Source organism: Eumetopias jubatus, unplaced genomic scaffold (genome assembly GCF_037043125.1).
Source record: "Eumetopias jubatus isolate StellerSeaLion01/CBP00866 unplaced genomic scaffold, mEumJub1_p1.0 scaffold_4, whole genome shotgun sequence".
In the NCBI taxonomy this organism is placed as follows: Eukaryota; Metazoa; Chordata; class Mammalia; order Carnivora; family Otariidae; genus Eumetopias; species Eumetopias jubatus.
This window is the reverse complement of record NW_028274810.1, coordinates 179,297,958-179,324,722: the sequence shown is the minus strand read 5'-3', so window position 1 is coordinate 179,324,722 and position 26,765 is coordinate 179,297,958. Positions and strand designations below refer to the sequence as shown.

The 26,765-nt window shown below is 40.3% G+C and overlaps 1 protein-coding gene across 2 annotated transcripts in view; it reads right to left on the bottom strand.

Annotated features, from left to right (window-relative positions):
* Nucleotides 1-22,340: 22,340 nt before the first annotated feature.
* The window catches only part of TOX (thymocyte selection associated high mobility group box), a 298,896-nt gene continuing 294,471 nt past the window's right edge, over nt 22,341-26,765 (bottom strand). For both annotated transcript variants that reach the window (XM_028110446.2, XM_028110455.2), the window contains 2 exons: nt 24,702-24,853; nt 22,341-24,350 (listed from right to left, as the gene is read on the bottom strand). In XM_028110446.2, coding sequence (XP_027966247.1) covers nt 24,314-24,350; nt 24,702-24,853 — 189 coding nt within the window. In that variant the 3' untranslated portion in view covers nt 22,341-24,313. The remainder of the gene's footprint in view (nt 24,351-24,701; nt 24,854-26,765) is intronic.

The following is a 26,765-nucleotide window of genomic DNA, read 5'->3' as shown; positions in this document are numbered from 1 at the left end:
GGTGAGTCAAAGGAAGGATCGGTGATGTTCTTTAATCTTTAAGCTGTGGAGTTAAGGAGAAGCAGTTGCTTTTAAATGCACGCACTCACACATATACATACACACACAATAAAATATTAGAACTTTCGGTAAATCGTGTTGTCTCTATCAGGGGAAACAACTAAATTGTGAGATAATCCCAATCTTTTCAGATCCTAATGTTTTCCCTTTTAAGGCCAAGGCCTGAACACAATGCCGAAACTAAACAAACTGCCCATGACAAGGCTATGAATTGAGTGATGAGTGAATGTGATTCTTGCCTGCTCTAGCCCCAAGAAGACAAATACAGTAGCTGATGAAAGATCAGCTATTAAAAAAAAGATCAACCATTGAAAGAGTCAAACCTATCCTTCCAGGAGAAGAATTCCCACTTGCTTCTGCCTCCCCGGCATCTCCAAAGGGGAGCATAATGCTGGCTTTCCCTCCTCCAGGACAAGCAGTTTGCTCACATTTGGACTCAAGACTCCAATAAAATCTCTCCCACCTTATCAGGTGAGACCACAGCAGTGGGATTTACATTGTAGAATAAGTTACCGTTCTAGGAGTTGTGAGATCACAGTGAATTGCCATCAATGGTCCCCTAAACAGAAACAGGAAACAGAGGTGACCTGTACTTTGTGTCTATCTGAATTCTTTTAGGTCTACACTGATAGATTTGATTCTGATGTACACAGTCTTTATTTATTTTCATGGTTATTATGGTCTTGAAATCTCTTTAAGCCTTTGATTTATTGGCTCCTCATAAATGACAAAAAGATAATCATTTCATTCAATCTAGAATATGTATAAAAATATAGGTATTCACTGGACCATGGAAGACTAAAAACATACCTCCTGGCTGGAGAAATGCCTCTGGGAACAGAGGGACACATCAGAAAAGTAGCATTTCAGGGATGGTTGCCTCAGCCTGATGGTAATGATGGTTACATCTGAGACTATGTTTTCAGGCCAAGGTCCCAATATACCATCTAGGGAAAGGATGCAGGGGAGAAAAGGAAAGAATGGAAGTAGGAATCACTAAAATGTCAAATATTATAAGAATAAGAGAAAGAATAGGCATCCCCAGAGGATCTGGTTAAAGCATGGTCCAGAGAGGTAGGGGGAGATAAGAAGAGAATAGTGCTTTGCAAAACAGTGCTTAGAAAATTCTAGAAGGACCTGTAGTCGACTGTGCTGAATGCTATAGAACTCAGAGGAAGTTGAAAATCAGCATTTACTTAGCCATTGCTTTATGAGAGCATATTATTTGTGGGGCACAGAGCTAGATGCTAGTAGTACAAAGAACATCCACAAAATAATTCACCTTCACATAACTTACGATACAGTGTGTGAGAGACATGGAAAAATAGCTCAAATGCAATGAAGTAAATGGCATGTTAAAATCATGTGCTGTGGTAGAAGAGGATCATGTGAGTTTAATCTGCAGGGAGTAGGGTGCCATTGAAAGATTTTTTAAAAAGGAATTTGAATGGTTAGGAAAGACCTCTTAAGTAACACAAAAGGATGGGTCAGAATGAAGGGACAGCTAGCATGAAGATCCTTTGTCTACTGCAAGGGTCTCAGTGAGAAAGAATGACAACTAGATCTAGGCAGTGACAGTGGGAATGGAGAGAAAAGATAAATCACAAAAGTCTTTCGAAAGCTACAGCTGGTTTTAGTGACCATTTAATTATAGGAGATGAAAGAGATAAGGGGGAAATGTGGATGAGTTCCATGTTTTGGTTTGGGATCAATGAAAGGGAATGAAGATGATTGGTGGTGGGTCATTAATTGAGTTGTGGGCTATGGGAAAACCAGTAGGTTTAGGAAGGATGGACATGTTGCATTCATGGCGTATATTAATGAAAATATTACCATTGCATTTATTATTGATTGGGAAATCCACCAGTGATGAGAGAGAGAGAGACAAAGATGGAGAGATGGAAAGAGTCTGAGAAAAGCAGAGAAGCACAGAAAGAGGAATATAAGAATGTACAGGGCACCCCAGGAGGGAAAGGATGATCTTTTTCTAGTTTACTGTGTATTTCTGGCACTTAGATAGTCTTTTCCTCATTGTATATGCATCCAGTAAATCTTGAACTGAGAAAGAGGAAGGGTTAAAACTTAATGAGGAAGTGGGCTCAATCCTCCCAGAAATACTCACCAAAAATTTTATACAACTTAAAAAAAAATCCATGGAGTCACTATGGTATAATCTTTCAAGAATGAGTCTAAGGAAATAAGATCACATAAATGGAATTTGGAGATTTAAAAGAATGAGCATCTGGCCCTTATTTTAGCCCCGTGCTACTATTAGGAAACACAGTGAATAATTTTGTTGTTTAATAAGGGAAGGGTTGATAGATTCATGGTCTGACAGCCCACGACAGGCCACTTGTGAATGACTTTGTCTTTGAATTGATAAGTGCTCAGAATTTGGCCTTCATTTTAATGTAGAAATAACTCAATTCTCCCAGACTCAGTCATACTTGCAATTGGTCCGGAATAAAAAAAAATAATAAACAACAAAAAAACCCTCTACAGGATTCTAGGATTGAGAAAAAAAAAAAAAAAAAGAAAAACTCTATGAGGAGCAGATGTTCTAATGAAAGATTTTTGTGTCCTTACAAAACTACCACTTTCCTCCATAGTAGGGGTTTTATCTGAGGGAGAGTATGAATGCAGAACGACTTGAAACTCAGGCCAAAAAACCCAGAAGTACCCATATCAACTGAGTTATATCTACATAATAGAAACCCTAGAGAAGGTAGGCATATAAAACCTCATCTGCTAGAGGGGAGTTCATAGACTTTTTTGATGGAAATTTCTTTAGGGTTCTCTATGATGATTTTGCCTCCATTAATCTCAGCAGATATGATCCCATTCAGATGTGGCTACTTGATTCTTTCACAAGAAAATAAATGAATGTAGCGAATATTTTTATTATGTTGGGTTAACTGAAGAGTTTCCGGGTAAGTATCTGAAATGAGGTGCACCGTGTGTAGGTGGAAAGACCTGGACTTAGAAGGCGAGACAAATGTCATTTGGGTTCAAATAGCAAAAGACAACAGGAAGCAGGAGTTAGGAGCCTTTCTCCCTGCTCTGTCACTAGGGATTTGCGGTGCATCTCTTGGGCAAGGGATTCCTACCAAGTCTGCAGGATAACAGGAAAAACTAGAGAAGTCTACACTGTTACCTTTGTGTGTCTCCAGTTGGAATGTAAGCCCAGTGAGGGTGGAATTATGCCTTCAGTTTGAATCTCCAGTGGTCAGTACAGCAAAGAAATGAAAGCAGAATACTAAGGGAGAAGTTTCTGGAAGGAGTGTCCATGCAAAATGAATAATTAAAAAAAAATTTTTTTTAAAGATTTTATTTATTTATTTGAGAGAGAGAGAGAAAGAGAGAGAGAGAGCACGAGAGGGAAGAGGGTCAGAGGGAGAAGCAGACTCCCCGCTGAGCAGGGAGCCCGATGCGGGACTCGATCCCGAGACTCCAGGATCATGACCTGAGCCGAAGGCAGTCGCTTAACCGACTGAGCCACCCAGGCGCCCCTAAAAAAAAATTTTTTTTAAAGAGAAAGAAAAAGAGTTTTATTCTAGCCCAAGTTAGGGTACACAACATTCACAAAGAAGAGAGTGTTCCAGGGAAGGGACATTTGGGACAGGGTTATACATGATTTTTACACAAAAGGTTGCAAACCATCATGGCGAAGGATATTCCAGAAAGTTACAGACCTTATGTTTTTAGTGTGTGCAAGGCCGTATGACTTTAATCTTACGGGAACCAGGGAGGTTTCTGTTTTGTTTTGTTTCTCTTGTCTTCGTGTTTGGAATGCATCTTTTGGATTATTATTACTATTTTAACGAAGCAAACGTAAGATGTGCGCTCTGGGTAGAAATAGAGCCCACGCTTTGAGGTTTTGCAGAGTCATTTTGACCTTGGTAAGAGTTAAAGGGTAGCTTCCCTAGGAACCCAGGAGCAGGGCCCACAAATGTCGGAAGTTGAACATTTTCAGTTATCAGGGACAAATGGTTTACAAATTTATTTTGCCTGCATTTGGGTAGAGCAATTTGCTAGAATTGGGATGACTGAGTGGATGTACCTATCAAGTACTCATTCTATACTGGGGACTTGTAGATTCATTTGGGGAGAAACTCCCAGTGGGCAACAGGAACAAGAAAACAGGCTTAATTTTCTTTTCTTGAACTCTTGCCTGATTCAAACTGCCATTAAAAAAAAAAAAAATGCCAGGCAATTCTTTCAAATTCCAAAGTCCATCCTTCTGTGTTTGTCCTCCTTATCAAAGAAGCTAATCAAATTGGTTGAAAAGTGGCAGGCCATGAGTCAAATGACTAATCAGCACTCTGAATTGGCTTCATAGTGGTTCGGGTATTTCTTTGATGTTGGACATAAGGCAGGGCATGTGGTGGGTAGACAAACACTTCTGGGTGATAAGAACCTACAGTTAAGCCCATGAGTGATCGTGAACAGATGTTTCCCTCAGCAGCTGCTCTTGCCCAGAACGCTGCTGGATCTGCCTCTCTCCAGGCATGGTATGCTGTCACCTTGGCAGCACCTTGCCATAAACAGTTACATGTGACCTACCTGCCCCCACAGAAATCCCATCTGGCACCTTCTAGTCTTTCTTTCGGTGGCTTAGTCTGCTGCTGTTGTAGTCCTTTTTTCAAAACAAACCACCTCCTGAACACCTGCCGACAGCCTTGGAGAGAAGATCCTGGCACATTCTTCCTTCTCACTGATACTCTTACAGTCCTTTTCATTCCTGAGTCAGGCACACCTTTGACTCTTTCCACTATTCAAATCCCCATCTTTTTTTTTTTTTTTAATGCATGAGAAATGGTTGAAGCCACAGATTCCCTCCTAGTGGTAGTCTTTGTAGATTACCGTGTTTGCCCCTGGGGTCCTGTTGCTTGGCCAGTCAAAGGATACGTTAGCCTTCCCTTTCCCGGCACATTTTAGGAGATACGTATTTTGTGTGATCCCATAGAGCTGAACAGCACTTGAGCTTTCATCATGAGGACACAAAACTACCTCCTTCTGGGATTTTCCTTTTCCCACCTCTAATTTCCAGCCATACATTTTAGGCAGCTCTGAGACAGTGGTGATCTGTGGAGCAACCAGAATCTTGTTGCACTCAACCTACTGAGAGTCATATAGACAGTTCCTCATCAGCTTCAGAAACCTATCATTTTCCCTGGTTTATGAAGGACAGGGAAAGGCAGAGAAGCTTTGGTTTATCCCTGTTCCTGAAATGACATGCTCAGGTTCCCTAAGGAATATCAACTCTCATATTTTCCTCTCTGACTCCCTCCGTGATGACAGGTTATGACTTAGGATGGGGCTTCTTCCCATATCCCGTGATTACCTACCACAGCTTCTGTGATTTGAATCAGAATCCTGAGGTGCACAGCTCCCGTCTGGCATAGTAAATATGCTATGCATAAAGAAACTGTCTCCCCTTGTTCTCATTTCTTCTTTCCTCTCTTTCTTTCTATTTGTAAAGCTAAAATTGTGAGTGTGTGGGGATCAAAATATCACCTTGACTCTAAGTCATATGATAAAATAAAAGATAAATTAAAAGTTACTTGTAAGCTGCATAATTTATGATGATCAGAGATTGCAAAAAAAAAAAAAACAAAACCAAATAAACAAAAAACAGTCCTTTTCAGAATATGGGATGGAGCCCCTCTAATGTGATCAGTCAGCATGGTTGAAAGTCTGGCTGCTGAAGGTAATAACATCGTACAAAGACTACCCTCCAAAATAGAGCTTCCATGCCTTTCAAATCCCTCTTCCATCAGCTTTGTTTTCCTTGATGGCACCGACTTTTTTACTTCACCTTTTCAAAGAGATCAGCACTGGTTATATTATGAAGCCACAGCCCATCTTTTATGAGCTACTCTCTGGGCCTCGTGGCACAATGGATTGAGAAACTCTGACTTGAACGCAAAGCCAGTGTGAACAAATCTTTAGGTATTTCCTTTCTGGACTTTGTAAAATGGTGTCCACTTGTCAAGTGACTGAAAAAAAAATCAGTTCTGTTTGCAATGGGATGCTTCCCAAGTTCACAGAAGGTCAGGAGAGTGACCAGGAGAAATTCCCAAGATTCTTTAAAAATTTTTGTTTCCTAACTCCCTCTAACCTCTCCATTTTTCTTTATCTTTGAGACCAGGGTTTAAATGAAAGGCGAACAGCGAGATGAAAGGGATGTCCAACAAAACTCTAGAGACTTTCAACCAGAACCCTGACAATGCTTTAAAGTAGGAGCAAAATCTGGCCTATAACGTTAAAAAGACATCCGAAAATGAGCTGCCTGTACCTAGACATTTCTGGGAGATGGAGTAGTGTTGATCTGTTAGGTGACATCATGGTCAGGCACTGTGGTCTGGCTGTTTAGTGGCCATAAGCTTCCCAAGGTCACCAGGGACCCTTCCTCGGCTGTGCACAGAAGGGTATTTTGGCTTATGCTCATTGTCATGGTGCTGTTTGTCTTACAGTGAAATGGAATCATACATGGGAATGCTCTGAAAAAGTTCAAATTATTATGGAAATAGAAAACTTTATGATAAACAAAGACAGATAAGAATGTAAACCCATTTTCCTTTGACTGGTATTCTAGGAATTGTCCCATCCCAGACTGGAAGGGGTGCACCTGGTTGCTGCTGCATTGACCCCTCTGAATGGAACATTCTCCCTGTTTCCATTGGCTTGTGAGGCCAGGTGGAACCTGATTATAACTTTCTATTCCTGATGGGCAACCCAAGAATCCACCTGATTTCTGATGATAGAACCCTGTTTGAGGATGGGTCCCCTTGACTCAGGGTGGGGAGGAAGCAAAGTCCAGCAGCTCTAATGGCTGAGACTACTCAAGAGCTTCTGGGCCATTTTGTTGAATCTGTTTCTCAAAAACTATGTGTCCCTTCGACTATCTTTCCAATAGTTTGGGACTCAAGATCCTCATCTGTGGTGTGAGAAAATTTGGGAAGCAGGATGTGTATAGGGAGCAAGAAGGCCACACACAAAGTAGAGCCTTGCTGTGAGTGGCCATTTTGATTTCTCCACTCAGATTTCTTTGGCACCTCACTTCTAAGAGCCATTCCCGAACACTTCTCTAAATTATGAATTCCATCAGGTACATAAAAGCAATGGATTTGGGGAGATGTTATACCATGCAGGGGAGAGGCCTCCATTTTGCTTCTCTTAGAGGTTAGTTTGTGTTTATGCCACTAATCGAATAAAAGATCAAGTACCGGAGGAGCAAATTACTTCAATTCCTTACCTATTCCTGGAGGGTAGCTAGAAGTTGTGAGCCAGGCTGAAGAGCTAGGGAGAGGATAAAGTGGTCCCCCCTGGAATGCATGTGATTTGGCAGCTTATTGCTGAGTTTCACGGTCTGTGAGTGTGAGGGAGGGTTTGACATCTGCCCACGACAAGATCACGGGGACGATGCTAACGCCTCACCTGTTTAGCTCTTGTTCATAGTCCCTTCAGGTATTCAAGATAGACCAGAATCCTGTGTAGCAAATCGTACATAATTTCTGGTTCCTTGCATTTCATTCACCTAGTTTCAATTTCACCACTAATGTATTATGGTTCATAATTTAAAGGAAGGATTTATGTGCGTATAGCAATTTCAAAAGTGGACTCAGGATCTATTATTCCTTAGTGTCTCTCTGCCCTTGAGCTCACAGGGCTTTGCAGATGATAAAAAACTCCGTCTTGAAGGGCACTTTTTGACTTGTCCAGGGGCCCACCTTTCTGACTGATTAGCTTTAGAGAATTCCCATTGTCAAACTGTAAAACTTTTGTCCCATCAGGAGCCTGAGGGAAAGCCTTCCAGCCAGATTTTTTACACGGATCTGGGCAGAAAGACGCAAGGTCAAATATGAGAGGGATTTTCCTTCCCAACAGTACTCAGCCAAAGAAATGAGCCAGCAGGAAACTCTTCAGTGGAGAGGTGCATCGGGAATTAGATTCTAGGAATACAGAATTGTCCTCTGATCTTTGCCTTACCAAAATACATTGGAATCTTCCTATTCGCCTATTAGACTTCCAGAGAGGGACCTTGCCTTCTTGGAACTATCTGCAGGTCAGATAGGTTTCCCCCAGTGAGCAAGTGGATGATAACTGGATAGGGTGTTCCCAGACTTGATTAATGCCAGGTCAGATAATTAGATTGATAGGCATTTTTTTTTAAGAATATGGTCATATATACACACACACACACATTTTATATATATATATATAAACACACACACATATATACTTACATATAAGTATATATATAAAGTATTTTATATAAATATAATATATAAAAATGGGATTTTATATAAATATATAAAATTTTATTTTGTATAAATTTATATATATATATATATATATATATATGTAAAACCAGGTTTTAAAGATATCTTCATTAAAAGAACAGCTACCTGACTCCGTGCTTGTGGTAGGCTAAAGCCATTCAGATACAAGCCCTAACCTAGTGGGCTGGTTGTCCCTGTGTCTTCTCTGGGCCTCGCCTGGCTGAAGGTTGGTGGCAATGTCTCTCTCTCACCAGCTCACTCGTGAGACATTTGCAGGTCTCAGGGAATACCTTTAGCAGCTTCTTTTTATCTATTAGTTCTTCCTCTTTCTTTCAAGAAACCAAAAAGAGGAACAGTGCCTTGTCTTAGGTTGGGTTTCCTAGGAAACAGCCCCCAGGAACAGAGCTCTGTGGGCAAGAAAATGGTTGGGGAGTGCTGGGGGGTGGGGGTAGTCAACACCTGCAGAGGATGAAGGAAGGAGGGTGGGCCGAGGAAGGACTGAGGCACAGTCACCCGAAAGGCTGCCTCTCGTCCTGACTGTGTGGGAGCTCTGGGGCTGGGACGGTCCTTCAGCGTCATCCTGGCTTGAGGCAACTACGTGTGCCAACCACTGGATGCGTGTGGCCCCCGGAGAGGGGCCCTGACCTTGGGCAAGGCAGCGTTCTTGGGTTGAGAGCAATTCCCAAAGAGGAACTCGGCTGACAGTCCAGTAGCTCACACTCTCCAAAGCGAGAGAATGAGGGCCTCCGTGGCGAGGGGAGAGATGAGGGTGAGGGTAGCATGCCATGGCATCTGCATGGTGCATCTTTCCCTTGAGACTGTTTCCTATTGACGTATTAGCTTAGTTCTGGGATTAGAGTTCCTCTGGGTAGGGTGTATATATATTTTATATATATAATACACTTATAAATAGTATATTATATAGTGTATATGTGAGAATGAGCTTTTAAAAAATGTGTCTAATTTAAAGATTTTTTTAAATTGATTTCAGAGAGAAAGTGAGAGTGAGAGAGAGAGAGAAAGAGGGAGCGAGCACAGCAGGCGGAGCAGCAGAGGGAGAAGCAGGCTTCCTGCTGAGCAGGAAACCTGATGCGGGGCTCCATCCCAGGACCCCAGGGTCATGACCTGAGCCAAAGGCAGACGCTTAACCAACTGAGCCACCCAGGCGCCCCAAAGTGTGTCTGGTTTAAACTCTGCTGCCAGGTCAGGGTGTGGCCTTAAGGACCACAGAACTCTGACCCTCCCGCTGCCTGAGTGTTTGTAGCCATAGGATGACAAAAAAAAGCATATTTCATCTAAGAGTAGTTTGTGACCACTCTGTAGAGCTTGGACAGGGAAGTGCATTCTTAGACCAGAGAAACACACTCCTCACTGAGGAGTCTTGGCTCTGAGGCATTGGCCACGGAGGACTGCCAAGTTCTAGAGGGCTGTGGTGTTGTTCTGGGAGGTAAAAACTGGAGGTCTGCAAACTGCTCCAGTGTTGGCTATATCCTGCTGTTGAGTGACACATTTCCAAATATAGGCACATGCAGTGCCTTCCGTCTGGGTAGTGCTTGCTATCAAGCCTGGAGATGCTGGAATTCTTTTAACCTGATCTTCTGGACGAGGAAACAGAGGCTCTATGGGGTGCACTGACTGGCCCAAGGTGTGTGTGGCTTAGAGGCAGGGTGCTCATGTGTACCAGTGTTATCAACATGGCCCTGCTTACTTCATTGTTCCACCATAATTGTTAGTAGTACCTCCCTTTTGCTCATGCAAGTTTCTTAATTCAGATGACAGGTCATCTGGCTTTTGAGTCCAGCTCCCTTGACACCAAGTCTCATGGGCTTAGGAAGTTATAGCTTGTCAAATTCATGGGGCCTATACAATCTGGAGCAGCCCCTTCTGCACTGAGCAGTGTCCTTGGCTCTGCTGGTGGTCTTCCATCTTCCTCCATGACACGGCCGCTACTCCATTTTTCAGTAAGAATTTTTTCTCAAACACATAGGATCACAAAAATCAGACCCCAAAGGAGCAGTGATGTCAGGTGGAGAGATGTAACTTTTTACTAGGTTGATGATGCCCTCTCGCGTTCTTTTTCAAACTCAGGACCTTTGGGCCTGTGCTGATTTTTATAACTGAGCTAGACTGTCTCAGTACTTTAGGTTCTGAAAGTTATCTTCAACCCTGTGCCCAATGAGATACTTGGTATTTTCTCAGGAAATGGCACCTTGAATACAGCTCCCAGTGAGAAGGACCCATATTACACTTCCGGTACAAAGCTGTTGCCACTCTCCTGATGGTGGCTCAGGTGTGAGGCTTGCATTTGGAGAGTGTCTGAATAGTGAGAAATGCGTTAGCATCAGCTGCAGCCTGCACTGGGCTGCCCCAGGGAAAGATAGATCATAACACTACAAGCCAGAGATAAACATCTCAAAAATTCCCCACCCTCACACAACCCCAAGTATTATCAAACCTCTTTGATTTGATAGTTATAAGACCAATAATGGAGAATGCCTTCAGAAAAAGAAATTCTGTAATATTAGTTTAATATGACTCATATTTTGAAACAACTAACTGATTGGCTCAACATCCAGAAATCTATTCATAGTAAGAATTTTGACACCTTCCCTTAGACATCATCTAAAAGAGATTAAGCTCATTTTAGCAGTAAGCATCGATTTCTGTTTTTATTAAAGATGGCATTCCCCCATCTCCCATTAATGGTATAAACAAGACACTTTCGGTTAGAATTTAGTTTGAAATAATTTGAGCAGTCTTCAAGTGACATTAATTTAAAAAAAATCTTAAAATCATGCTTTTCAATAGTTTCTTCATTACATGGTTGACAGAGAAAAAGACAGATTTATTTTTCTAAGTGATTTTTACCTACTGGAGTGAGAAAGGCAAAGAGAGAGAGAGAAATCGGTGTCTCTTTTATGTGTGTGAGAGCAACAAAGTCTCTTTTGAGCATTCACTTTTTATTAACAACACTAAATTAGAGAATTAGAAAACTCCCAATTTAAAAACTAACCAATACACCAAAAGTAAAAGGCACAAGCCGGGAAGACACTCCCCAAATGCAGGCTAGGAACTCTCTGTCAGAAATGAACAGAAATGTCACTCTTCCATAAAAACAATTGATATCATTTGGGTTTCCAAGTAACATTTTCCTGTAGTGCTGTAGAAGACAGAATTGTCAATTAAATAGATGACTCACTTAAGAATCAAAAGCATTGAAAAAGGAAGAAAGGAAGAAAGAAAGAAAGGAAGGAAGGAAGAAAAAGAAAGAAGAAAGAAAGAAAGAAGAAAGAAAGGGGGAGGGAGGGAAGAAGGAAGGAAGGAAAGAAGGAAGGAAGGAAGGAAAGAAAGAAAAAAAATCAATTAACTGTTGCTATTCATCCACCGAATTACTCACTGAGCAGAGACTGAAGAGCCTCAGGTTAAGGCTGAGGTAGAGACAGAAAAGTATCTCTGGGAGATTTCTTGTTGGAATTACTCAGGCCTGTGACCATGTGAAATATTTCAGTCACCGCTCAATCCAGTTGTTACCATATTCTGTGTTCACTGATTCATTCAGGACTTTCTCCCCCACTCCCTCTTCTTCCTCCCCCACTATCTTTCCTGGCTTCCAGAAAATGTGAGTACTCTTCATTCTGATGTGGCCTTTGGTTGCATCCAGTTTCATGAGTCCATTTTGAGGAGAGACATTTTGATAGGGCTTAAAATCAAACTGTAAAGCCCCTCGTTCCTAACAAATTACTAGATAATGTCTCAGATGGACCCTGTCACCTTATGCATGTATGTCACTTCATTCTGCCACCATCCTGTTCTCTGGCCTCATCCTTGGCTTTGGATAAGACTCAGGAATGAGGAATGTCTAGAGGGCACCTTGGTTGGTATCAGAGGCTTGACTTTACACTCGCTTGTGTTGATATGACTGCTTCAGATTATCTTTCTTAAAATGCTAGAGTCAGAGCACAACTTTTTTGGAGATAGAAAAGAATAATCTGGAAAATTTCCCATCATTTTCTTCTTCAGTCCAGCCACAATATATAAGGAGGGAAATGCAATATTGTAATGAAATAAACAGAGAGAAAAAAGGAAGCTCTGATTACTAAAGCCATATTTAGATGTTTGCCCAAAGATTTGAGGACTCTCTTTATTGTTAATGACATTACTGTCAACAGCACATGTGTATACTGTCTGAAGCTTACTTGTTCTGAAGACCTGGTCAGATCTGCTCAACGCCCCCTTCCCATGTCCTATGGAAATCCAAAGCTCCTTCCGTGTTTCTGAGGATTCTTGGGCAGTGGAAGGAAGGGTGGGGTTCACACCTCATGTGTGCTTCAGACTGCAGGCTCCTACATCGGCTGCATTTGGGAAGATTTTTGGTTATCTTGTCACTTTATGCAAGTTGTCACTCTTTCCCATTGTGCTGACCCAGATGGGGGACACATCTCCTTTCTATGATATCCACAAAAATTATGCTTATGAATTCCTGTGTGTATAGAAGATTTTCGTGAAATTGTGGGGGGACATTCGTGGGGGTAGGGAATTGGGGGAGAGCAAAGTGTTTAATCTTGAAATGCAGGTTATTTTAGACTTAATGTTTCTGGATTTAAATTACTGAGTATTGGGATTAAAAAGGAGAAAATTCAAATTTTGCAATATTTAAAATATAAGGCAGAAGTAGCTAATAATATAATAGTGTTATTAATTAATAATAATTATTACATAAGAATATAATCTTGTTCCTTCCTCTCTGCCGGTAGACAGCTGCTCTCATTAACTGTTATTCTCATGTCTAGTTTTATACTTCTTTTACTTATATATGTGGCCATAATCAGTATAGTTTTCTGTATGACATGTTTTTAACTGTACATAATTGATATCAAACTGTATGCGACATTCTTTAACTTGCTTTTCTTTTATTCAGCATCGATGCATGTAGTGCCTGCTCATTCCTTAGTAGCTGTATAGTATTTTGTTATATGAATAGTCCACAATTTATCCATTTTCTTACTAGTAAACATTTAGCTTGTTTTCGGTCGTAGCTGTCACACACGATGCCGTGTGAGAGTTTCCTTAGGGGGCATACCTAAAAGTCACCACTGGCCACTTCATCTCTCCCAGAGCCCCTAGGCTCATGTTACTTGCTTCAATATTTCTTCCTTTTTAATTCCTCACCCTCACTCCTTTTTGTATAAAATATTCTCGGTCACTCGAAATTACCAGCATTCTGTTTTTGGTTGAGCAATTCAGTTCTTTGTAACCTCTGCACCTAAACTCAGTTCCTGGTTCATTTTTGGCATTCCATCATGGTATCCTTCTGGACAAACTCAACCAAACAAACCCCTCTTTTAAGAGGACTTGGACTCTTTAGAAGGTGTTCATGATTGTAAAATGAATTTGATTTCTTCATTGGTTTTGAGAAAAGACTACTATGGGATGGTGATTTGCTCTATATCTTGGTCTAGGGAATCATCATGTGCTCGTGAGATTTGGTCTTTGAAGGCATGACTCCTTTTTGTCTTTCCTCTTTGCTCTTCCTTCCTTTTCCTTCCTACAGTGCTGAATGAGGCAATAAGGCTGAGGATGAATGCCTGCATGCAGGATGATGGGCGAGATGGCCTTGTTGAGCATCATACAGCCCAGGTTGAGGGGCGCCTAGATTTCTTGTTGTGCAAGACTGTTTAAGAGATTTAATCAGATAATTTAGATAGATCTTAGTTGAGTGTGTTTTCCTTATCAGAAGTTCATTCTTTAAGTCAGTTTTCATCCTAAGCATTGGTAGCAGAGAATCTCGAAGTCTTCAAAGGTGATGGCAAGATTGACTTGACCTCCCTTTGAATGATTAGTTTGTGGACACTTGCATCAAATCTTGAGATAGCCATAAAAATACAGATACAAGAGCACCACTCCAGACTAACTAAATCAGGTCATCTGGGAATGGAACCTGGGAATCTACTTTTAATACCCTAAGGTTTGAGAAATACAGATTTAATTTATGGTTCCTCTATATCACTTTTAGATTCATGCAGGTAGACATGTAGTCTACAACTATAGACTGCCAGTGAAAGTGGCTTCATGTCCATTACATTGGGCGTGGATGGTTATGCTTATATCTAAATGGGTTAAAGAAACAATTAAGAGCTACTTGAAAACCTAGTGGTCAAGAAAACCAGGCCTGGATGCTGACGTGTTCTGGCTTGATCCTATAAAACATCAATATTTGGTGCCGTTGAAGTCTCTGAAGGAATGGGAGGCCTTGAGGGTTTCTGAATAACAGAAGGGTAAATAATAAGAGGAGGGAATGTTTTCATATCCATGGCCATTGAGCCCACAGGCACATGTGATCCCTCTGAGAAAAAGAGAAATATTCCCAAAGAGGTAAGGGAGTGGGGGGAGGGGAGGGAAGTTGGAGCTGGAAACCAAGTTGGTTAGTTTACAACAGCTATGTTATGAGAAATTAGTCTAGTTTTCACACCACTGTATAATTCTAGTTATGAGTCATTAGAGTAGATTATTATATATAATCTATATATACTAGAGTGGATTATTATATATATATAAAACCTACATATCCCACAGTAGATTATATATAATAATCCATATATACTAGATTAGTGTATATATACATAAAGAAACTATATATACTAGATTATTATATTTATAATCTATATATACTAGAGAAGATTATTATGTATATAATTCATATATATATTAGAGTAGGTTATTTTATATACATAATCTATATTAGAATAGATTATATTTATATAATCAGTATATACCAGAGTAGATTATTATATATATAAATCTATAATACTTTTAAGACAAGAATTCAAACAAACTGTCTGCTATTATTTAAGGATTAAAATGGCAGATCGAGGGGCGCCTGGGTGGCTCAGTCAGTTAAGCATCTGCCTTCGGCTCGGGTCATGATCTCAAGGTCCTGGGATCGAGTCCTGAGTTGGGCTCCCTGCTCTGCAGGGAGTCTGCTTCTCCCTCTCCCTCTGCCCCTCTCTCTGCTCATGCTCTCTCTCTGTCTCTCAAATAAATAAATAAAATCTTTAAAGAAAAAATGAAATGAAATAAAATGGCAGATGGATATATATTTATATATAATATGTCATATATCACATATCATGCATTACATATTACACTATATATATATTTCCACCTGCCATTTTATTTTTTTATCTTATTTTAAAGATTTATTTATTTATTTATTTGAGAGAGAGAGCATGCAAGTGCAGTGGGAAGGGGCAGAGGGAGAGGGAGAGAGAGAATCTCAAGCAGACTCCCCGCTGAGCGTGGAGCCTGACGCAGGTCTCAATCTCAGGACCCTGAGATCATGACCTGAGCCAAAATCAAGAGTCACACGCTTACCTGACTGAGCCACCCGGATGCCTCCCTCCACCTGCCATTTTAATCCTAAAGTAACAACAGACAATTTTTAAATTCTCGTCTGAGCCCAGGAACTGAACATAGGTAACACCCATCAAGCAGCTTACATCTTTCTGTGCAACAACCAAAAGTGGGTTAACTTTTGAACTTGTGTATTTAAAGGTCCTCTCTTTGAGTATGTATTCTGAAGAGGGTTTTGGTTTTTTTCTTTTTTTTTGGTATGGTGTGTCATCCACATGAAAATAGTTTACAGAATAATGCCATCGAGATACAACCAGGATAGAGAGCTGGCATCCCCGTGTTAAGCAGACATATACAGTACCTGTGCTCCAATGGAAATGATCACAAGTAACCTCGTGGAAGAAAGCAAACATACAATGGTTGTGAGACAAGATCAAATTTGTAAATGCACTGTAACATCACATTTAAAACAGTAAATTGCCTCTTGGAGGACTCCTCAACTCCTTTCCATAAGCTGGGGGGTGGGGGTGGGGTGGGGCAGGAAAGTTGATGATTGAAGTCGGAGATGTCAGCCAAACTCCTTTACATCTACAAAAAACGGGGAAACAAATCTTGGGCAAAATGCTAAAAATATGCTCATTTTGGTGAAATGAAGCTGTTTGAATAAATGAAACTAATAGTTTTTATCTAAACCATCTGTGGTGTGAAATGGGAAGTCATATAGAGAAGTCCTCAGAGACTTCTGATTGCTCTGCATTAGAGGGAAGAAGGGGAGGAGAGAAAATGGAGTCGTTCTCCATTTATCTGAGAATTAACAAAGTGATCAGCAAAGTGACAATGCAGGCAATCTGGCTCCCCCAGCTGTCCATGTGCTGAAGGTGAATGTTCTGGGAACGCAAGGCTAGAATTGTTTTCAAGAAACTGATCAGTTATATAAAGTAGCAAATTCTTTCCCTGTAAGAAGAGAGAGAACAGAGAGAAGGGGAGAGAGAAAGAGAGAAGAAACCCCAACCTAGAGCTACCCCAGGGGACCTTAGTATTGTGAAGGACTGTCACTTCTGTTATGCTGGTCTGCTGAAACCACATCTTGAAACCAGGTGTTAAAAGTGACCCAACTCAACAGCGAGAATGGTTTTGGAGATATGCGTATTTTGTAATAATACCCGGAAATTGCAGTTTCATTTAGATATAGCATTCTTTTTTTCTTCTTGTATGAAACTCTAACCAAGACCAGATTTAGGTTTCTGTGGGTCTACCTTGATAAAAAAACACAAACAAAACAAGATACAAAATACTCCCCAGAATTGGTTATGACTTCTGGACAGATGAATTCTGGCCCGTTTCCTTAGGCTTGGGAAACTGGATAGAAATAGATCAAAGATAGACCCGACGGTGAGTAATGGGACACACTACTTTCATACAGTACGATTTCTGTGTGTCTGAAACTCACACCAATAATGTGAAGTTTCTGGAAGGACTTTTATCCACTAACCACATGCCATGGGGCTAGCTTCCTTCCTCTCATTGTTCTCTTTGGTGCTTGTGTCATCACGGTGAGTCCTGAAAACAGTTTATTCCTTCCCCTCCTCTACTCAGTTTACTCCTGTGAATAATCAAAGAATTACAGGCCAGTGGGAGGCAGCCAGACCTATAAAGCTCTGAAGAAAAAGATTGCCAAATGTTCTCCTGCAAAACATGGTAAGAATCCACCAAAGTGATTCTCCCCGCTCTACCCTGGCCTTTCTTGAATTCTATTAAAAATAATATTAATATATATTTTTTTAATAGATGGTTGCCACTGTATGTTCTGAATTTAACTGAATTAGCAACAGGCATGCTTTGACTCGAGTGACGGAGCTGCTCCTTTTGAGTAAGATCTACCACCCAATCAAGTTGAGAGGGTGAATTTCTGCACAATCCGACCTTCGGCCTAATTTCTCAGAGTGGGCAGCCTCCTCCAGCCATAGCTCTTGCCCTAGAAAATGACCACATGTGTCTAGGGCTATTTTAGGATTTAGAACACTCCGTGACTTATGGTCACAGAGTAATTTTTAAGTAAATTCTGCACTCTGGATTTTCCTTTGTCCATAGCCTGGGCATCGACAGGACCAGGAATGAAAGCTCTCAGCCATGAGCCCTGCTCATGGGGTTCAGTGGAGCTCAGTGAAACACATATCTTGCCTTTTGCTCTCAATAGTGAGTTACTTCATTTGTCTGATTGGTAGTGCTGAACTAGTATTACGTCTCATCTACTTTTCACCCAACATCATGGTGTGTGGAAAGAATCAGGAACAGAATTCTTGGTTGCCTGTGGGGGAATGGCCTGCTGTCAGGGCTGAGCAGTAGGGCTCATTTGTCTATGCCTTCGAATTCCACCGGTTGTGATCCCAATCCGAATGTCAAGCATCAGCCTGCATCCATAGCCTGGACTTCCAAATAATATTATTTGGAGGTTATACATGGACAAACACCTGCTTCGAATGCCCATCCAGAAAGCTTGGCCCCTCGGCCAATTTGCTCCCCTCCCCGCTACTGCCCACAGAGTAACAGAAAGTGCCAGCAAGGGTTATGAGATGACACTGTTCTTTTGCATCTGCTCTTATTCCAGGCTGATGCAACTCAAACAGGTTGAGATTTATGCTCGGAAAAGCAGTTCAGTTGGAAGACTAATGTGACTTTCCCCTTTAACACTGAGGCCTTTATAGCCTGATGTTTTAACTCCATTGGAATGCCATTCTTTCCATTGCCTTTATGACCACACTTGGATTTGAAACTACTAGGTCTTACTCCAGTACCAAACTCCATCTGTCCTTTCTCCCAGAGACTTCAAAACATCCAGACCTGTCTTATTCTACAGGTTTCCACTGAATCGAAATGCAAGGTGCATGATTTACTGAGTGACTTGTCCTCTTTCTGAGTGCTAGGGAGAAACCTCAGTCCCTATGAACAAGATGAATGGCCGCTCCTGAACTTGTCTTCAGCATCCCACCGGGGGCTCTCTTCCCAGTGCTATGGTCCATAGGGCAAGTGCTGGTCTGAAGACACAAAACAGTTTTGGAAATCTGATGGCTTCAAACCTTCGATCGCCACTTTCTAACTGTCTTTAAAACCTTTTGCCTTGTAACAGTTGCAAACTGTGGTTTTGTTGTCTGTGTGAGGGGACTAACAGCACTACCACTCTGTATGTGGGGAATGTATTCATCTAGCACCCAAACCACCTACTGACTTCCGGCACCTCTTATCAGCTAAGCCATCGGCCACGAGCTGACATTTCAGCATTCAGAAGCTCCCCACCCCCACCTCAAAAAAAAAAAAAGTGACAGGAGGAGAAAAGGGCTAATTTGGCAATAGTTTGCTCTTGCTGTTTGGCCTGGAGAAAGACATTCAAAGTGGTAGAAGATTGTTTAGTAACAGTTGGCGAGCACCAGGGTGTGAGGCTGATTTTCTGATATGACAGGCACTTACGGGGATGCTGCCAGATACAGCTGTTTAAAAGCCTTAATAAACAGCAAGTCAATACTAATCTTTGCCAAATTAATCTTTTCCCTGACAGCCCATCAGAGCAATTATGCTTAGGCTTATTGTAAACACACAATTGTCAAACAGGGACGTTGCAGCCTTTAAAATACTGTAGTTTGGTTTGTAGTCTCTCTTTAGAAGGGTTTGTTTTTTCTTCTGTAGAATGATGTCTTTCCATTTTATTTTTCGGTCACTATTCCTTTTTTTTCTGGCCTCAGGTCCATGTGAATGAAATTTCATTTTCAAATGTCTTTGCTAGCAAGCTGTTAATACAATGTGAAATCCTGACAGTCACAGGATTCGTGCTGGTGGGCTCCTTTAATGAGGCTCAACTGTGACCAGGGCGGAAATGTAACATGACATTGTCTTCTGTTGTCTCCAGGTCCCAGAACAAGAACTTCATCTTTACGCTTACCTTGGCGGTGTAATCTGGTTCTGGGTACACACGACAAGATATTAACTAAGAAATGAGAAAGCCAAGTCTAATGTCCCTGTATGCACATGTATTGCAAGGTATGCATGTGTTGGTTTGGAGGTCTCCCTCCCTCCTGGCCCTACCTCCCTTGTGACTGGTGACGTCAGGAACCACCCCGCCTCCCCCCCCTCCCCCGCTGCCCCCCGGCAGCCCCATGCCCTTTCTCCAAGCAATAGTCTTTTGTACAGATTTGGAAACTTCTCTGTCAGGTAAGGCTTTTCCATGATGGCACCTGGTTCCAAATCTCCTTTTGGGAGTCTTAGAAGCTAGGACCATTTCTTCTTAGCCTGGCATAATTTAGGCAGGGTCCAGGAAGTATGATCTTTTATTTCATCAAGTCATACTAGCACTTGGCAATCAGAAAAAAAATCAGCATACTGTTCATCGATGTTTTAATTTAGCATTCCGTACACTTGTCTCCTGAAATTTCTCTCCTGCACTCAACACTCCTACTTGTCTAGCACCTTTTTTCTCCTTTGCTTCTTGTTTTCTTGACATGACTAGTGTGTATTCTATCTTTTACTTTTGCAACTAGAAACTCTTGTTCAGTAACATAGACCAAAAAAACAAAAGGCACAACTCATTTTGAAATTGTTATCTTTTTGTAAACTTAGATTTCTTAATGGAAATTTTGCATTCTTCATCACTCCTAATGCTTGTCTGCAGTATCTAATTCCCTTCTATATTTAAAGAGCTTTTAAATCATCAAGTAAACATCACACAATTCTTGCTGAGGATAATCTGTGATGTTTCACTTATCTTTCTAAATATCATTGCATTTATTGTGCAGCTACTATGTGCTATGCCACTCTGGAAGTTAAGAGATTATTCTATTTAAGGAAAACAAAGAAATTTGTACTGTGGGGTGACCGACTCATGAATTCACCCATCAGGTGACTCAGTGCAATAGCATTTGGGGGTTAAACTTATGTGAATTCGGTATCTTGCCTTGCCACTATTTCAGTGCTCAGTCATCAGCAAAAGAGATGAATTTCTGTTTTTCTACTGTTACCTTAAAATGAGAGTTATGAATGAAACGAGAAAGTGATGCTCAAATCCCCTCTCAACAAATAAACATTAAGAGAACATCTGTGTGTAACAAAAACACTAGGATGTTTATTTGGGATTTACTGGAATCTGGTAATTCAAAATATTCTTAATTTAATGTAGCTATCTGTGACTGATTTGAAGTGAGGTACCTTGCAAACCAACAAAACTGATTACTTCTTTGAGTATTTCCCCCTAGGACTTTGTAAGGAACTTCTAATTCTATGTGAAATTGTATCTAATGTTATAGCCCAAACCCCATCATCTCTGGTTCCAAAACACATTGGGTGGAACCGTACAAAATTGCCATTTTTTGTAAGTAAATGGGGCAAATATTGGCAATTTCCTATGACTCTGTCAATTTGCCTTTCGAACGAGTAGGGCAACTCTCTTGCAAAAGGCAAGAAGAGGTCCATGGAAAAAGGAAACTGAGTGTTGATGTGCTTATTTTTTTTTTAATTTTGAATTTATGAATGAAAGAAAATGTCTTAGTGATGAATCCAAGCCAGGACACATTGTTCCCTGGAGGCCATGTTTGTCTGTGGACCACTCCTGCCCCATTTCCGGCTGATTCTGTTCCTTTAAGGCAACAGGTGAAAACAGTCACAGAGACCAACTTTCTCGTTCTTAGCTACATTAACTAATCTGATTACGGAAGTCATTACTTGACCAATTTTCCATCGTCCACTCTTTCACATTTGACTGGGAATTGGGATTTTGTACTATTCTTTCTCGTGTAGGTTACAGACACAACCCTCCTCTAACCACTGGGACACTTCCTTTTTTTCTTTTCTAATTGATTCTAAGTTTGACTTTGGTATGTTGGTAAAGATACTATATGTTCAGCGTTATTGCTGAATTTCCCGGAATGACTTTTTCTGAGATCCGGGAATCCTGCAGAGTGCCACAGCGGGGAACTCAGTGTCCACCATCACTGTTCCTTCGAAGTCACAAGCTCCAAGCTGCTGTGGCCCAGGCCAGATGCTGGCTTCCTCAGAGGGGGGATTTTCTCAAACAACACCTCACAGTCCTAGAGCTCAGGTTGATGAGAGGGCATTCTCGGTGCTTCCAGAAAGAACATCTGTGGCCGTGGTGGGAGTGAATCCCTACTGTGCCTCATCACTCCTGCCATGAAATTCATTTGGGATTTGTCATCTGATTGGGTCTGTCCTTTAGAGACTGATGGACATCCAAATAGAATATGGTCATGCATGGTAATAATTTTTATTTACGATGTATTTTCTTTTATTTACATTTGTTTTTTTACCCCCCCCTTTTTTTTTGGTATCGAGTTTTAACACTCTCTCTACCCTGGTTGCACACCTGCTCTAGAAAAGCTGTAAACAACATTCTACTTCCCTGTACAAACTGCCTGTCAAAGTCAAAGCTGGTCGTTCTCATCCCGGTAATTACTGCCTCAGTTTAGACTTAATGCAAGTGAAAATTTTACTTTATCATAATATAATAAATAAAAGACATTAGGTAATTAGTAGTGCTGGTATATTTCTAAAATACTAAACAGACAAACAATAAACTGTGAACTTAATCACATGAGTTCTTATACAGTTTCAAGACAGGAAAATTAGAGCTCTCAGCTACAGTCATTTTAATAATCACATTGGATCTGCATTGTTTATTAGTTATTACATGCTCAAGTGATTCAAGGTTGTACAATGCCTAAAATCATTCCAAAGCAAGCATACCTTTTGTCTTTTTAATTCTGACTGGATTACACAATGCATTTATTTGTATTTAGTTAAATTGCTAAGTTTATTTCACACATTCCATGAAAGAGACATCAGCCATCCTCTTGATTTCCAACCAGACTAGCTTTCTTTATGCAATCCCCTGTAAGGGAGTAATTTGCTAGCTCTTTTTGATAAAAAGCTATGCAAACCTTCAGCCAGATTCTCAATACTTTTGGTTCCCTAGCAAATCTCTAATACCCTCAGAATTCTCTTGGAAGACTTCAGAATTCTGGAAAGAGAAGTGGCTTGTAGAGACACAAAAGACAGCAAGAATCTCAATTTCTATCAATAGCTTTCAAATTTGGAATGCTTTCCTTTTTTTTTTTTTTTCTTTTGCTGTCTGGTTACTCACCTTTCATTTGGAGACATATTCTTGACGGTACGCTTTCCCGTGCTACCCCACTCCTGCCTTAATTCCTAAATGTTTTCTGGATTTTGTGAAAAGCATGCAGCTTGAAGAATTTTAGTTGATTCGACTTTGATGGTTTTTTGTTTTCTTTTTTTTTTTTTTTGGAGGAGGGGAGTTTACAGGGTTGACTAAAACCAGCTGAGAACCAAGAAGCAACACTTTTCAGATAGAGAACCCATCTGTTTAGTCTTGGAGCTTGTGTGACTTTTTAGGGCAATTCTCTTATATTGTACGAAGAAAGAAAGTTCTTAAGTATCAGGTTTTTGTTTGCATCCACCAAAGAAATGTAGAAATAAAGGATTGGTTACTTTAATTTGCTGCTAAATGAAAAGTAGGTTTGGCTTTATTCATGTCACTGTAAAAACTAAATAATAAAGTATTCACACCAAGCGTGAATTTTTTTTTTGCCAGCAAAAGTTAAAACATCAAAGAAACCTCTTTTGAATACTAACAAATTTACTTACAAACACCTATATTTATTATTTCATAAATAGGCGCAACAGGTTCCATAAAAAAAGATTAAATACAGACACAGTATGAAGAAACAATAATACAGAGCCATTATGTAAAGGTTATAATTTAGCTGTTTCCAATCTGTTTCTGCATCTAATAAAATATCAGGTAAGCATTTGGCAGTTTTATACATAAAAGGACTTAAATGACATTTACTAACCATTACACAAAAAGTGATACAAAAAAGCAATTTTTCTGCAGTACAAAATAAATGTGTTTGCGCTTCCCTTAACACTCGTTTCTTTTTGTCTGGTCAATGAGACAAAGCCAATTTTGTTTTTAAATTAAAATCATTTGGGAATACATTTTTTTTCTCAAATATTTTGAAAATATAGAACTATTAGTTGTTTTAAAAATGAAGTAAAAATATGAATGTTTGCCAATTTAACCCCTATTGTGAAATCAATAAACTGGAATGAGCCAGTTTCAAATTACAATTTAGCTACAAAAACATTCACATTTTATACTCTAGGAGAGTGTGACATAGATGCTATTTACAAACCTTGCTATGATTGCTACATCAAGCCATTTAAAAAGTCTTTAGTAGTTTCATATAAACACCCATTATGAAAACCAATGGAAAATCCAGGACTTTTATCCGAGACATCTACAGTTGCTAAGGCAGTTACTATCGCGCAGCACTTCACAGCAAAAAACCAACATAAAATCTGAATGGTCCAAATTTCCTTCAGGGAAGAAGAAAAACAATGTCCATAAGGGATTAAAAAAATAATAAAGAAGCATGACTATTTCTTCCAGAGTGGGTGACCCACAAGCTCAAATGGTCCTAAGTGCTTAGCAACTTGTATTTTTCTAATAAAATGGAGAACTGCCTTGGCTGTACAAAGCAATCCGGTGAAAAAGACTTCCCTGAATTCCTCAGTGGAAAGAAGAGGTGTTCCGACTTTCAGGTAAGGTACAGAGCTTTGTCCCTCTGCATGCCCCTGTGTGAAGAGAAAACAGACAAACAACGCCTTGTTACAAGACTGGTGCTACAGGTCACCGCGGGGGGAGTGTCTATTTGTTCTAGCTTCAGGGATGGAGCGGTGCACAGGGAAAGGGCCCAGGTACATCGAACAGGGATCGAAAAACATTTGTTTATTCTTGGAACGACTAGAACTGCTTAAAAATTTCTGGATTGGTGTCTTCTGCTTTCCCGAACATGGAACCCTTCCAGATGATCTTTTAGAAAGCAGGATAGAAAAGACGGGATCTTTCCACCACCTAGGGAGCCGGACACGCCACGCATGCTATGAGATCTGTCCACCACCAGGTGGCGATGACCCGCCGCTTACCCACTACTACAGTAGTCGTTATTCCAGTCCACCGGCTGGGCGGGAGGGTTTCTGCACCCAGAACGCACATACTCCATTGCTTGGGTTACCACTTGTGCAGCTGTGGATGTAGGATTGATTATAGTCTGATAGTCGGGTTGAAGAGTAAAACCCTGAAAGGGAAAGCAAATCCACAAATAAGGATCGAAGTGCCTTTTTTTTTTTTTTAAGGAAGAAAAGCCCCTAAATATTTATCCATTGTTTGCAAACACACTCCTGCCTTCTCTCTTGTGCCTTTGTTAGGGCAAATGTATCCCAAGGGCCCAGAAAACTTAAAACAAAGGTAGAAAAGACGTGCCCACGACCCTATTTTTCTTACCTTTCCTTCATTGAACATGTGTGAGAAAACCTTTAATTATATACCCTTGAGCAGATAAACTGAATTGAGGAACAACTTAAAATATGGAGAAGCCAACTCAGTCAGAACAAAGGGAAAAGGACCTAACCCCTCAGTTTATGTTTTCTATCAAACCTAAGGATACATTAATAGTTAATCCCCAGAATATGCAACAGAATCTTTTTTGAAGGATTCAGGCAGCAGGTGGCTGAGTGTTTTATTAGACTACACCTATTCACATATTGTTCTCGAAACCCGTTTTCTTCATTCAATCACAAAGGGACCATCTGCTCCTTCTTTTATTTGTACTTCTTTCTCAGCTAAAAAATTTCAACCAAAGCTTTTTAACAGTTGTTGGACTAATATAAGGAAAGAGAGTCAAAGCAACTTCCCACCAGAAAACACAGAGAAGGAAAAGTGTAAGACAGAGCAAATATTTTTTAATTGAAAAGTCTATTAACTGGCAAATAATAATCAGACTTCGGGAAGATTCCTCTAATACACTGGTATGGTGAAGTGTTGACTTTTAATCCTTGCAAAGCTATTAAAAATTCAAGGACAGAATCTCTGAAGTATATAGCTGTATCTGGTAAACAAAAAGCATTATACACTAAGATTTATTTTTAGCTTATCGGGTGAATTCAAGAGCAGCATAAGCAAACTTTGCTGGAATTGACCAAAAAAGCAACTTAATTAATCTCGTGGTTGTCTCTTTCTGCTGTGGATTTCATACATGGTTTTTTAACCACAGAAAAATCAAGAGATTTAAAAATGAACCATTCCCTATTTACTTGCGGGGAGCTTTGGAAGGCATAATATTGAGTTTTTACTGTTTTTGCTTCTGTTTTTTGTTTTAACTCAGCAGAATGATCAGAGGATTGATTTTTAACTAAGGATATTTCCTTAGACTTTGATTCGTGTTTCAGGATCCCTTGGGTAAACACCCAAAGATACCTATTATCAAATGTCTTCAATTCTCCATTTTGGCTTTAAGATATTAACTTATTTTCCATTCTAGTGATAAAGACTGCAAACCAACGTCCACACTAATTCCCACCAAAACTGTGGATGAAAGACAAACCTTTGAATGATTAGAAACACATCACTGAAACGTAGAAAATGCAGCCAGCCTGGCTATTTGACTTCACACAGACTAAAAGGAATAGAATATTTCCTCATTTTACAACTGGTTTGTGGAAAATAAGTATGTTTGTGTAGACAACACCTGCAGCTCAAGCTATAAACATTTTCCAAAAGAGCAAAGTGAAAAGTAAGAGGTACAACTGGATGTTTGATTCTCTAGTCCTTTCCAGGCTGATTTCCTGTCTTTGTCAAGACCATGCTATATCTCTGTCACGCAAGGAGTCCCACTGGCTTTGATGAAATGTATTCATTCCATTATGGTCTTATAATATTATCTTTTCTTTTTTTTTTCCTTAAGTGGGCTCCATACCCAGTGCAGAGCCCAATGTAGGGTTCGAATTCATGACTCTGAGATCAAGACCCCAGCCGAGATCACGAGTTGGAAGCTCAACTGATGAGCCATCTTATAGTATTGTCTTTATGGGCCTTATCAATCAGCTTGCTTGACTTCTTTCCTTAGTGTCTAGGGTGATACTGGGCAAACAGCAGGACAAAGCTCCCAGAGAGAGGAGCCTTATGTTGACTTCCATTTCGCTCCTGTCATA